Source organism: Myotis yumanensis, unplaced genomic scaffold (genome assembly GCF_028538775.1).
Source record: "Myotis yumanensis isolate MYYU_CA2020_CCGP unplaced genomic scaffold, mMyoYum1.0.hap1 SCAF_18, whole genome shotgun sequence".
In the NCBI taxonomy this organism is placed as follows: Eukaryota; Metazoa; Chordata; class Mammalia; order Chiroptera; family Vespertilionidae; genus Myotis; species Myotis yumanensis.
The window spans coordinates 15441883-15455269 of NW_027223769.1; the positions used below are offsets into that span (position 1 = coordinate 15441883).

The following is a 13387-nucleotide window of genomic DNA, read 5'->3' on the forward strand; positions in this document are numbered from 1 at the left end:
GCAGGACTTTTATTTCTTAGAAATGTTTTTAATTACATGACATTCATAAGGTTCAAAGGCACCCTTGCAATCTTTGTTCCACCTTATTCCCTGACCTGGAAGGCACAGTTTCTGACAATTTCTTAGGAAACCTTCCCAATGTTAGTGAAATGTCCTGGGGGTGAACCGTGGAGGCCAAGGCCTCCGGGCCACACTGGCATCACCTTAAAGCCCTTCTGCCCACAAGGAGGAGCCCTGGAGGTGCTGCGGTCTCAGGGCGGAAACCCAGCCCGCACTGTCCGGCTCTGGGAAGCGCTTTCAGATGACAGTGCTGTGGTCAGCGCGCCCCCTTGGCCTCCTGGTCCAGCTGCTGCCGCAGTCATGCTCTTTTGGGGTCTGAAAGATGCATGCGTCGGCCTCGGTGCCCATGACCTGGTGGTGCCATTAGCTCCAGCTATTTCTCGTGCTGGGAAGGACTGGCGGGGACAGGTTTGGGATGGGGACGTGCCATGGAGCTTTAGGCAGAGCTGCCTGGCTTCAAATCCCAGCAGAATTGTTGGAAAAAAAAAAAGAAAAAGGAGAGAAAGGAAGGAAAAGCTGCCAGATGCTGAACTCACCCCAGGTGTCGGCCCGCGTGTGGTCCTGAGCATCTCACAGAGACCCGGGCACACAGCTGTGCGTCAGTATCATCTGTGAGAAGGAGGCTCAGGGGCCCAGGGTTCAGGGAGATGTTGAGCTGGGATGCACAGCAGGCCTCAGCCACTGCCCTGTGCCCCTCGCTCCGAGCAGAGTGAGCCGGGGGCCTCCAGCAACGGTTTAGCTGGCCTCTCGGGTCCCTGCTGGATGTTGGCTGAGCTCTGAGAGCTCAGGGCTGCTTTAGGTTCCATAATGAAGAGCCGGGGACCCCATCTCCTTTGCAGGTCTGTGCCTCATCTGTGCCATCGGCACCGAGCCCATAGGACCGCGAGCCAAGTAAGTGTCTCCCCGTGAGGGTGGACGTGGGCGCTGGAAGGGGCCTGAGTGAGGAGCATGTGAGTGCTGCAGGGAGACCCATCGTCTTGCAGATGAGAAAACTGTTAGCCATGGGGGTGTCGGGCCGTGTGCACACAGACAGAGGGAGTCTGAGCCAGGACTCGAACCCAGGCCAGCAGCACATGGCCTGTTATCTTTCCCTTCGGCTCTGAGGGTTGTGGTGTGTGGTTGGAGCTTTATGTGGACTCGGGGTCTTCCTGACAAAGACCGTAGGTCACATTCACAGGTTCCAGATAGATGTGAATTTGGGGACCACCATTCAGCCCAGTGCAGACGCTCACAAGTCAGAGCAGCCATGGCCTTGGGTCCCACCTGCAGGCCGGGCTCTGTCTCCCACTCCCCAAGCTTGGCTCCCAAAGCCTCGGCTCGGCTTGTCTCCTTCTGGGTGGAGAAGGGTTTTTCTGGATGTGCCTACACCTGCCTGGGCGTAGGGCTGGCCGATGGTCTGTGGCCCCTGCACGGCCCTTCCCTGTAGCGCCCTTTGAAGTCCTGCTGCTTTTGTTTTGTGCCTCGGTCCCAGCTCACAATAGTTTAGTGATGGGCTTTCACCATGTTTTTAATTCTGGAACTGCTTTAGGGCCTTCTGACCCATCAGAGCTGCTCTGAGAGCGCTGTGCCCCGTCACCATCACCTCGCTCTCCCGCTCCGATGGGTGGATGTTTATGGCACCAAATTGCTGTTCTGAGATGCTGCTTGACTAGAGATGGTCTTTCCATGACAACGGGTCCTCGTGGCCTTTGTTAATGGGGCCAGAAATATCTCTGGCGGCCCTGCCATTGTGTGGAGATCTTATTATCACCGTTCTCATCTCACTGTTGCGCCATCTCTTTTGGTTACATTATGAAGCTCGAGATGTGGCCTTGGTGGCAGCCGGTTCTAGCCACCTCTGCCTCCTGCATGCTCATCCCCTCGCCACTGTTACGATCCTGTGTGACACAGGGCTTTCTTCGTCCCCCTTATTTTTGGGGGCTTCGCCCCTCCCACCCCAAAAGGTACAGGGGTGGACAGGGAGTTTGAGACTAGTGTCTCCCTCCTCCCATTCCTTTGGCTCTGATAAAAAGTTGAACAGGATTGAGGTTATGAGATGACAGGTGGCGGTTTTTTAATTGCCTCGGGTTCTTTCTTTCCTGTTGTTTCAGAAACCCGTCCCTACAGGTAGGGGAGGGATACCCTGACTTTTTTCCCCCAAATCCATGACTCTACTGGGCTTCAAATAATGTTTCTCTGTGTGCGTGGCTTGTCTGCGCCAAACTCCCGAGACGTGCGTGCTGACGTGGCTTTGTTGACTTGGTAGGTGCTGCTTGGAGGTCTGGGGAGTAGTGTCCGTGCTCGTCGGCACCTTCATCTTTGGGCAGAGCACGGTGGCAGCCCTCTTGGAGCTCCTATGAGGGGCAGCCACCCTGGCAGGCGGGGGGCTTCCCTGGGCCACCCTGGTCCCCACATGAGACCGATGTAACCCCATCATAAAGATGCTGGAGAAACTGGTACCTCTGCCTTCTCAGGTGCTCATTGGGGCTTCTGCTTGTCCGAGGGTCTCTGGTGCGATGGTGAGGGGGGTGCTTGTCTCCGGGGGCTGCCCTAACAAGTGACCACAGGCTGGTGGCTTGAATCAGCAGGCATTTATTCTCTCATAGTCCAGAGGTCAAGGTGTGGGCAGGGCCAAGCTCCCTCTGAAGGCTCCAGGGGGGGATCCTTCTGGCCTCTTCCAGCTCCAGGGGTTGCTGGCAGTCCTTGGCTTGTAGACGCATCTCTCTCTCTCTGCTTTCCTCTCTGCATGGCCTTCTTCCCTCTGTGTCTGTGTCCAAATTTCCCTCCTCTTATAAGGATGCTGTCATGGGATTAGGGCCACCCTAATTCATCTGAAGTTACTTAATTATGGTCTGCAAAGATTCTGTTTCCAAATAAGGTCACATTCACAGGTTCCAGGGATAGGACTTAATATTTCTGGGGTACACAATTCAATTCAGGGGGGCTGAGGCCCAGAGAGCCCTGCTTTGGGGCACCAGGATCAAAGACATGGGGTGAGGGTAGCACACACAGAGCCCCAAAAGGGATTTCCAGTGGCATCCACTGGACATGGAGGTGGACTCAGGCTGGTCCTCGGCCAGGGCACAGGGAATGTGGGAGATGCCCAAGGCGGTGAATGCCCAGAACTGGCCACACAACCTTGCACCTGGCCCACGCTCCAGTGGGGTATCCTGAGGAGAGCCCCCTTTCCTCCACTGGCTGGACCTGAAGGGCCTACAAGCCAAGTGGACTGTTTGCTCCATAGTTCCCTTCCGACCCCAGACCAGCTCTGCAGGGAGGAGTCACAGGGCCTGCCCTGGGGCCAGGGCGGGGAGAGGAGATGGGGGAGCGGGGGGAGGTCCAGCGGCTCCCCCAGGCGCTGACCCTGCACAGGCCCAGCATGTTGCTGGGTTCAGGCCACTCCTCCCCCTCGGACGTCCGACAGAAGCCGGCAGTGCGGGGCTGACGGCCCAGGACACCTCCCGCAGGGTAGGTTCTCTGTGTCGTGAAATGTGCATGTGACCATGAGAGGGTGGTGGTGACAGAACCGTTTTTTGTGTTTTTCCAGCTTGTCCACCTGCATTAATTTTTTTAAGATATAATTCACATACCAAAATATTCACCCTTTTGAAGTGTAGAATTCAGTGGGTGTTAATTGACGCACAGAGTCATGTAGCCATCACTGATGTCTAATTCCAATCCATCACCCCTAAGAAACCCTGCACCATCAGCAGCCACTCCCCCCCCCCCCCCCCCCCCAAGTCCCCGGTAACCACAAATCTGCTCTCTGTCTCCACGGATTTCTGTCTGGCCGCCTCATGCAATGGACTTGTACACTATGTGGCCTTTGTGTTTGGCTTCTTTGACTTAGCATAACGTTTTCAAACCTGTCCATTTCACAGGTGAGGCAACTGAGGCTTGGAAAAGTCAAGGCTGCCTGTCCTGAAGGTACAGAGTTAGAGTCGGGACCAGTTTGGGGTTAAATTCCCTCATCCGTTTCCTTTCTACTTCACACTCCTCCTCGAGGGGCCAAGGGGGTGGGGACTGCTGTGCCTGACCCCATCGGCAGGGGTGGACCCTCTGCCCTCCTCCGCTCTGGCTGCTGGTGGAGACTCTGACCCAGGGAGGGGGACACAGGACCCTGTGCCCATCCCCCCTCGCCCCGCCACAGCCTGTGTTCATTGGCCACGGTGTTCTCCCGGACAAGGACACGTGTCAGGGCAGAATTGCTTAAAGGAGCATTTCTCCTCCCAGTGCTGGCAGTGAGAATAGTCGCTTACTGGTTGTACCCTGCGTGCTTCCTGAAAGTGCCTCGGTGCTGGCCACACGGCTGGGGCTGTGCTGGGGCCACTCACAGAGCCATAGAGAACAAAGCAGGATGGGGTAAGGGCTGTGCCAGTGTATGAACTGGCTGTGGAGTTAGACTACTACGTTTTAAACATTTGATATCTCAAGATTTGGGAGTTTACAAACCTAAGAATCAGTTTCTCCACCAGCAAAATGGAGCAGGCTTATTGTATATGATGCACTGTGGGCTTACGGGGAGGACTAAAGGTGATACCGTATCTACAGCAGCTAGTGGGGAAGCCAAACAATAGTTTTATTTCCAGAAAACCTACGTTGACATTGGCAAGTAAACACTGAGCCTCCTGGCAGCCAAGGGAAAAGGGGAAACATGAGGACACTAAGTTCACCCAGAAGCAGGAAAGCACATCAGGAAGGAAGTGGCCTGACATAAATGCTACAAAGAGATGAGGTGATGCTATTTAAGGGGCGACAAACATCACCACTGGGGACAATCGTTTCTCCTTCTGTGACAGGTGCAGATGTGACCCTCAGAGGATTGAGCCTCAAATCAGCCATCATAATGCAGTCAAAGAAACGCATGCTGGGATGTCACCCTCTGATGTCGGACCCAGGAAAGGAAGGTAGGCGCTCTCCCGTGGACTGTCCTGCTCCAATACGAGGTGGTGCCCTCAAGTTTCCAACAGCCGCCAGGTGAAGGAAGGGCTGAAGGGGCATCCTTGGGCTTCACGCATGGGCTCCGAGCCTAAGAGCTGAGCTGCCTGCCTGCCCGCCCCTTTCCAGGCCTGTCCCCCTCTTCTTAGCCTGGGCATCCTCCCGCAGTCCCCGGTGAGCAGCCCCCCTTCCCTTCTTCCTTCCAGAACCTCGGTTGAGGTCCTCTTCATTCTCCTCTGACACCTGCCCTTGATGGCCATGAGGGGAGCTGGGATTTGCCTGCAAAGCCCATGGCACAGAGCCTGGCCTGTCACAAGTTCCTGGTCAGTGGTCACAGCTGTGCTTGAGTGGAGAGACCTTCATGTCTCAAAACGAATGTGAACGTGGCCGAGGGGCGTTTTGAAGTCTAGGTGACTAGTTCTCTCGGAACAGCATGGGCTGCAGGGCCCCGAGGCTCCTGGGGAAGCACCCTCCTGCTGGCCCAGGTGCCCCAGGTAACCGCACAGGGACGCAGCCCGGGGTGCTGCTGGCCCCGAGCGCCCGGATTGCCCACCTCCCACTCAGGATTGCCTCGTGCCTCCTGAGGAAGGTCAGGGGTTTGACCTGGACGTGGGAGGGGTGCGGAGCGGCCACTGAATGCAGGTGGTAAACGTCTCTGTTTGGGCAGGTGAGTTGATTGGGATTTTTTTTGAGATGAGATTCGTGTAACACAGAATTAACCGCTTTAGTGTACCATGCAGTGGCATTTAGTACATTCACAATGTTGTGTAACCACCACCTGTGTCTAGTTCCAAAACAGTTCCACCATCCCAAAGCCAGGTGCCCATTAGCAGTCACGCCCTGCTTCCCCTTCCCCCAGCCCCTGCACCCGAGTCTGCTTCTATCGGTTTAAGTCTTCTAGACATTTTGTAGGAACGGGGTCATACATCTGTGGTCATTGTCTCTGGTTCCTTTCACTTAGAATAATGTTTCCAAAGCTCGTCTGTGTTGCAGCGTGTCAGAGCTTCCTTCCTCTTCGTGGCTGAGTATCATTCCATTGTGCGGATCGAGCACGTTCCATTTCTCCTCCCGCAGTTGTAGGCATGCGGGTTGCTTCCACCTTTTGGCTGTTGGGAGCAGTGCTGCCGGGAACATTCGTGCACATTTGCTTTAATGCGTCTTTTCCATTCTCTTGGGTACCGTACATACAGACATACCCAGGAGTGGACCTGCTGGGTCATATGGTAATTGTCTTCATTTGAGGAAGCCGATTGGGATTTTAATGTTCTCATCTGGAGCTGTTTCTCCCCACATATCTATGTTGTGTGGTGCAGGGGTGAGGATATATGGCTGGGGACAGATAGCTCTGGGTTTGGATATAAGTGACCCACCGGCTGTGTGACCTCTGTGAGTGCCTTGCCCTCTCTGTCTCCATTTCCTCACCTGCTGATCATAGGATGGCGTAGGCAGCGCCGAGGGAGTCACTGCCTCCCAAGTGCCTGACGCCGTAGTGCAAATTAAGTGGGAACTCTCATACCTTTTAGGGTTGAAATTTGTTCTCTTCAGAGCCCGTTTCCACCCACTCGGAATCGAGGAGGCTCGAAGTTGCTTGTGGGCTGCAATCAGCAGCGATGCTACAATGTGGGGAGAGCTCGGGCGGGCGGTGTGATGTGTGGAAGTGGAGCATGCCCAGCTGGCAGTGTTCCTCAGCTGCACCCCGAAGAGCCTCAGCCCCCACCCCCCCCACCCCACCCCCGTGAATAGTACCTTTTAAATAGCTGAGCTGATTGGAACAGTCCCAGCTTCTGGGTGAGGTGGGCTGGGGCAGCTGTTATGCCTGCCGATGCCGCCAGCAGGGCCCAGTGCAGTGGCCTTCTCACGAGCCAGGCAGTTCCTTATCGTCATAGGGGTCTTCTCCCCACTTCACAGATGAGGATGAGAGGCTGTGAGGGGCTGGTTGCCAGGAAAGTTGGCTCAGAGATGCACCGCTGGGACCCGAAATTGCATTTCACTCTTCCTACGAGCCCGTGTTGTGTTTTGTGTTACTGCTATTGAGTGAGCCGTCGGCATCAAACCTTATGAGGAGGTGGCAGGGGCGTCAAGGTTCCAGGCAGCCAGAGGAGGCAGCGTGGGCAGGGACCGCGCCCAGTGTGATGGCTTTAATCACAGCACGTTTCACAGGCTGGCTGCTCCAGGCTGGAGCAGGAGGTGGAAAGACGCACATCCGTGGTCCCGCCTCCCCAGGGCTCCCACTGGGCCCAACTCTCCGCTACCAGGTTAAGGCCTGTCTCCCTCCTCCTCCTCCTCCTCCTCCTCCTCCTCCCCAGCCTCTGCTGCTCTTAGTGTGTCCCCCACCTGCCCGCTCTCCATTCTGCCTCCTCTGTGCCTTGAGATTGTGTATGACGTCTTTCCTGATACCCAGGACAGGGGAATAGAAGCAGGGATGTCACAAAGGTTCCAGAAGAGGACTTGGTCTCTTGTCTTGTTGGAAGAGCTGATGGACAGGTGTGCCCGATTAACTGTGCCCAGCTCCTGGGAGGTGACCTCTGGGGCCTTGTGCCATCAGCCCGACCTTCAGAGGGGCTGGACCCAATGAATTCCCATCACCGAGGTCCGTGAGCGTCCCTGGTTGGCAATGCTCTGTAAAACTCTGTCTCCTGTTAGTGAGGGAGAAAGTCGCTTTCTATACCTGCCACTGGGAGGACTTAAGTGTGGGCTCTGCGCCTGGCGTCTCCCGGACCTGTCCCTGGTGCCTGCCGCTTCCCTTTGCTGCCATCATCTGTGATCGTGGTCTCATGGCTTGGATGAGTCCTAGTGAATGGCTGGCACTGGGGATGGTCTGGAGGACCCTGAACTTGGTGCCGGGCACAGACTTATTTGAGGCTCAGGGTGACTTGGTCCAGGTGTCATGGCTCATGAGGGCCCCATGCACCCCAGTGGCTTCACTCCTCCAGCTGTTATCAACTAGAAAACAGGAAGTAGAAACACAGCACGTGACGGTTCCCAAAGGGAGTTTATTTTGTGCTTATCCCAGCGGCGGCTGTTTGCCTCGTATGGCACTGGCTACGTGGGCTCTACTGCCGTGTGCAGACTTGGCACAGGCCTAGGTTGGGCACTACAGGGTGTTGACTCCTACCAGGTAGAGGAATGTAGACCAGGAGTGGAAGAGACGGAGGGAGAGGGGTGGCCTGCGAGGAATGAGGCCAGAGAAGGCTGGTGCAGTGGGAGATGTAAGGATGCGGGGGGAGGGGGTTCGCCTTCACTTCGAACAGTGGGAAAATACATTCTTGTTTGGAAGTATATGGAAAAGACCGCTCATATACCAAAGTTTCTAGAAAAGAGGGGGTGACCTTTATAAGAAGAGAGGGAGGGTGCCAGGCTCGTCCGCAGGGCGTTGGGGAGCAGGTCAGTCTCGGCCCACCGTGCACCAGGCAGCTAGTGAGGGGCAGGAGAGACACGTTAAGCAGGGAAGGTTGTTGGGAACCTGTAGCCCCTTCCCCGTGTCCCATGGGGGCTGCAGTGAAGGGCAGGAGAGCAGCACCTGCAAGCATGTCCCTCCTTCCCCCGGGCCCACTCTGGGTGCTGGGCTGTGAATCATCCCCTGTGGAAGGGATGTCAGTGGGGCTGTGAAGGTGGGTGGGGGCCTGCCCTGGCCTGGGGGGGCTCTGGGCCCACCTCCCTAGTGACCTCGGCCTCCGGTCTTGGCTGAGGCCCTGTCCTGTGGCCTCTCCCATTGTTCCAAGGTTGTAGGGCCAACTTGTGTCTCTGCCCTGCCCTCCTCACCTCCCGGACCCTCTGCACACCTGGCACGGATGTTGAGCACCCATTTGTGGACTACAATTCCCGGCAGCTAAGGGGGCAGAATAAAGGGTCATTGGAAGATTTGGGCCTTGCCCTTTCTTAACTCAGCCCTCGGTGCCCGGCGGAGGCTGCTGCTCCTGTGGGCACCCTCAGTGCCACCCCAGGCCTCCCCCCACCCCTCTACCTGGCACCGAGATCCTGGAGAGGGCCTCCGGCTGGCTCAGCGTGTCCACCTTGATGTGCCGGAACGCCTTGCACACGGGGCTCTGCAGGTGCCTGTAACCCACAGGGCGCTGGTGAGCCCTTGAGGCTGGGGCTGAAGCACCTGATGTGGGCTTAGCCGTGGGGTTTAGCCTCATGTGAAGATAAGGTGAGGCCCCAGGAAGGCTGACCCGTGGGGCCCTAGAGAGTGAGGGGCAGGTTTGGGGCAGAAGAGCCTGTTTCTTGCCTCAGTGAGCATCGTTAATGAGCTAGCCTTCCTGGGTTTTTATCCCTTGGGGCAGCAGTTTTCAAACAGGAGTGGCCTTGGCCTCAGATCCCAGGGCAGGGACCCAGCTGAGTGGGCTGAGGGGGTCACCCCCCACACAGAGAAGTGCTGCCTTCCACTGGCTCCAGGGCGCACGAAGCCCACGAGGCCAGCGTTCTGGGTGGTGGGTGCTGCTGGAACTGGGCTCACATTACCCTCCCCTCTACACCGTCTGGGACAAGGGGCTGGGGCTGGCGTTAGTGGACCTGCGTGCTTACCTCTTCCACTCCTCCTCTGTCTCCCAGAACTCGTAGACCACGAAGGTGAAGCCGTCTGACAGCCTCCCAGCGGCGATGCTACAAGGGGAGGGGCGAGGTTGGAGGCAGGATTAGCCTGGGCTGCCCTCCTCTGGAACTCGGTCCCCTCATCCCTGTCCCCCACCACGGCCCTCAAACGAGTCTGGACAAGATGCCCCCAGAGCCAGGCTACGGGGTACCCTGAGAGCCTGGCAGAAGCTGGGCACCCAGTCTGTCACCCGCCAAGGCCGTGAGCCATAGTGCTGCTGCCTTTCTGACGGGAACAATCCAGAGCCTGCGGGCCAGCCCGTCCTTCCACCAGGGCAAGGCCTGGCCCCAGACAGTGGCCAATTCATGTTGTTGAATGAATTATAACAAAATATCATTTTAAAGGCTGAATATTCACTTTCTCCTGTCATGCTCTCCTTCATTTAATCCTTAACTCTGTGAGTCAGAATTGGCCAACTGAGGCTGGGTTGGGGTCCTGCAGGCCCAGGTCACTCCCGCATTACCTCTGTGAGGGCAGCAGCCCACTCACCTTGATTTAAATAGGACTGGGCGTGCTTCCCAGAATGTGGCAGAGCTGGGGGCACCGAGGGCTGACCGCCACGATTACATCAGTGCTAGCACCGCCCCTCTGGCCTCCTGCCTGCCCCCAGCTGCTTCTCTTTTCCCACGCTCAGCAGAACAGAACCCCGCAGCCCAGGAGGAGAGCTGCCATGGTGGCGGCTGCTGTATAATTACAGGCAATCCCAGGTTCGCCACCAGGACAGACGCAGGGAGGGAAACAAGGCCGCTAATAGTATCATTAGTTCATTAGGCTCCAGCTAAAATTACAGGTGCCTGCGGGCTTGTAATTTGATGAGAGCATGGGGGACCGGGGATGCGTGCCGCCCACTGATCAGATGTAGCCATGGCCTTTCGCCAGATCCAGAAAGCGCCGCTTATGGACCTGCCTTTGCGACAGATGAAGGTCATCGGAGCAGCTTGGTGCATCTAAGTCTGTAGCTGCAGCAGAATGAGGCACTGATTGGGTTTTGGGAGTGGGTTGGGGTGTCTCTGGATGGGCAGGAAGACACAGCAGGCTGGCATGGGGTACAGGAAGGACAGAGTGTGAAGCCCTACTGCGTTGCTGCCTGTGTATGGAGGGGCAGCCAGGCCCCTCTCCGCTCCACCCCACCCAGCCCTGGGCCCTTTGACCCCTGCCGTGAGCACACTGCTACTGTGGCTTTCGATGCCATCTGCATGCCCACTGCTCCCAGCCCGCCTCTCCCAGGATCTCCACACTCCTATGCGGCATCTTGAATTTAACGTGACTCCCCCACACCAGCACGCCTGACCTCCCTGACTCCTCTAGGTCATTACACGACACCAACCTCTATCGAGTTTCTGAAGCCAGACAATCTCAGGTTCCACCTTGTCTCCTCTCCACACCCCCTCGCTGTTCTCCACAACAGCTCCCAGCTCTAACCATGTCGCACCAAGGCCATGCCCCTCCCTGGGTGACCACAGGGCCTCTCCCTGGCCCCTGCTGCACACCAGAGACCAGCCCGTGTCTCACTCCTGCTGGCACACCTCCAATACGGTCCATTGTACTCCAGACGAGCAGCGCGGGAGTGGGTCCTACCTGCCACCCCCGGCCCTCGCCCTGTCACCTAGTCCAGACAGACCTGCTTGTTCTCAAACTCGGCACCCTCGCTGCCTCCCAGGCAGTGGCACCCGCTGGTTCCGGCCCACACTGTCCTTCCTCAGACTCTGCTGGCCAAATGCTCCGGACACAGGCCTCCGTGCACGCGCAGCCTCTCCCCTCCCCAAAGCCCCTTCCTTCTCTCGAGGGACCCTGATTCCTGGTCTCCACAGCACCCATCACCCTTCAGAACCATCCCTCGTCCTCTGCCCTCTCCCGCCACCTAGATTGCATGTTCAGTAAGAGCAGCACCTGACTCACGCTACACCCCAGCTGCCCCCCAGGGAGAGGGTGAAGGCGCGTGCTCTCAGGGTGCAGAAGGCAAACTGGACAGGGAGGACCGGGGCAGAGAATGGCACAGAGGCCACAGCTACTTCCCGGGCACAGATGGGTGGGCCTGGGACAGGAAAGGGCCAGTGACTTGTGCCAACAGTTCTCTGGGACCATCCCGTGAGGGAGAGGGCTGTCGTCTTTTGTGGCCCAATCTGACATGGCCACGGCCACCTGGTTCAGCTCTGCCGAGAAGCAATGCAGGGACCAGAGGGTGAGGCCTTGAGGGGCAGCCACATGGTAAGAGTAGCAGCTGACGTTATGCAGCTCCGACTGCTCACCAGGCACTGACCTAAGCCCTTCCCATTCCTCATTCCATTTACACCTCCAACAACCAAGGGAGTGGGTCCAGTCCGTGCTCCCACTCTACAGATGAGGAAGCTGAGGCCCGGGAGATGAAGTCACTCGCCATGTTTGCACAGTGGGGAAGAGCCTCAGCTAGGACTTGACCCTCTCTGCTGGGCCTTCCCGGGGGTATGGGTTGTCCTCGGAGGTCCTGCCCTGTCCTCCACCCCACCCTCAGCTTACTCACTGGAAGCAGCTCCTGGCTCCAGCGGTGCCCCGCAGGTACTGTCGCAGCGAGTCCAGGAACTCGCTGAGCTGCTCAGGACACACGGCCATCTCCTGCCGGACCAGCTGCAGATGCTGTGGGGTGCAGGGTGAGTGAGCGTCCTCGGGCTCCCTGACTGGCCTCTCCCCACAGGACCCCAGCCTCCCACACCTCCCTCCTGAGGACAGGACAATTGGATTAAAACAAAACCCCATGCACACACGCCTTCCATTCCTACACACGAACACTGGCTGAAACAGAACAAAAATAATAAAAAGCCAAATGCAGGTAGCAGTCCCACAAATGCTGAAAAACAGGGTGTGAAGAGGCTCTACAGAGGGGCAGGGCTGCCAGCAAGGCTTCCAGGGCTGATCAGCAACATTCAGTGACCAGCAACATTCATTTCCAATCACGTCAGTGTTTAGGTGTCACTGTCCTGTTGATCACTTGGTTCCAGGCCAATCTTTTTTACCAAAGCCCTGGTATCTCCAAGAACACCCGTGGAAGGGGAGGGTGACCAAGTGCTGGGGCCACATCTCCCCACATGTGCTCCCTGGGGATCGGTGGCAGGGCCATTGAGCCACCTGTATCCTGAGTCCCGGGTTCAGGCAGGGATGGGGCCACAGGAGGGGGAGGGAGGCTCAGGGGAGGGGATCCTCACCATGTTAGTGCCGTCTTCATCTGAGAGGCGCTGCTGCAGGTCAAACCAGAGGGTCTGAAACAACAAAGCATAAAGTGATGCTGGAGACAAAGGCCACCTCCATCAGGGAGGCCTCCAGGGCCTCCACAGTCATACCAGAGTACCCAGGGCCACCGCAGAGCTCCAGCCCCTCCACTCCAAGGTCCCAGGGGCTCGAGTCCACAGGCTAGTGGGAGCTCCCAGGGGCCAGGCCTCACCAGACAGGGCTCACTCCACCCTCCATGCACAGTGCTGGCTCAGAGGGGACCCAGGAAGCCAGGCTGGGAGGCCAACCACAGGAAGTGGTGGAGATCCCTTCTGGCCCTGGCATCTGGGGGCACTGGGAGCCACCGAGACCAAGCAGATCTACTGCAGAAGCCAAGGAGACTCCATTTTTCAGGGTGTGGGGGAGGTTGGGGGGGTCTTGGGGAGAGAGCAATTGGGACTCAAGATTCCCAAATCCAAGATGCTGGAATTTGCCATAATTGCTGGCAACAGCCCTGAGATTCCTCATCAACTTACAAATCGCCCCAATCTCAGTCCCTGATGCCCCGTGAATCGAATGGTCTAAATGGGGTGTCTGTTTTCACTGGCCTCCCACAGGCCCTGGGCTAAATGCTTT

General features: G+C 57.3%; 2 protein-coding genes across 6 annotated transcripts in view; one reads left to right on the top strand and one right to left on the bottom strand.

The window, feature by feature from the left end:
* SLC38A8 (solute carrier family 38 member 8) overlaps positions 1 to 13387 on the top strand; it is a 41441-nt gene that overhangs the window by 23279 nt on the left and 4775 nt on the right. For 2 of the 4 annotated variants that reach the window (XM_070397833.1, XM_070397830.1), the window contains 5 exons: positions 900 to 951; positions 2306 to 3507; positions 3921 to 3966; positions 4839 to 4946; positions 9529 to 9911. In XM_070397833.1, coding sequence (XP_070253934.1) covers positions 900 to 951; positions 2306 to 2399 — 146 coding nt within the window. In that variant the 3' untranslated portion in view covers positions 2400 to 3507; positions 3921 to 3966; positions 4839 to 4946; positions 9529 to 9911. Of the gene's footprint in view, positions 1 to 899; positions 952 to 2305; positions 3508 to 3920; positions 3967 to 4838; positions 4947 to 5183; positions 5482 to 9528; positions 9912 to 13387 lie in introns of those variants that run through there. The other 2 variants (XM_070397832.1, XM_070397831.1) reach the window with 2 other exon arrangements.
* NECAB2 (N-terminal EF-hand calcium binding protein 2) overlaps positions 4656 to 13387 on the bottom strand; it is a 34185-nt gene continuing 25453 nt past the window's right edge. The window contains exons 9-13 of one of the 2 annotated variants that reach the window (XM_070397835.1): positions 12748 to 12801; positions 12069 to 12181; positions 9502 to 9579; positions 8942 to 9033; positions 7951 to 8391 (exon numbers count right to left, since the gene is read on the bottom strand). In XM_070397835.1, the coding sequence (XP_070253936.1) occupies positions 8363 to 8391; positions 8942 to 9033; positions 9502 to 9579; positions 12069 to 12181; positions 12748 to 12801 (366 nt within the window). In that variant the 3' untranslated portion in view covers positions 7951 to 8362. Of the gene's footprint in view, positions 4947 to 7950; positions 8392 to 8941; positions 9034 to 9501; positions 9580 to 12068; positions 12182 to 12747; positions 12802 to 13387 lie in introns of those variants that run through there. The other variant, XM_070397836.1, reaches the window with a different exon arrangement.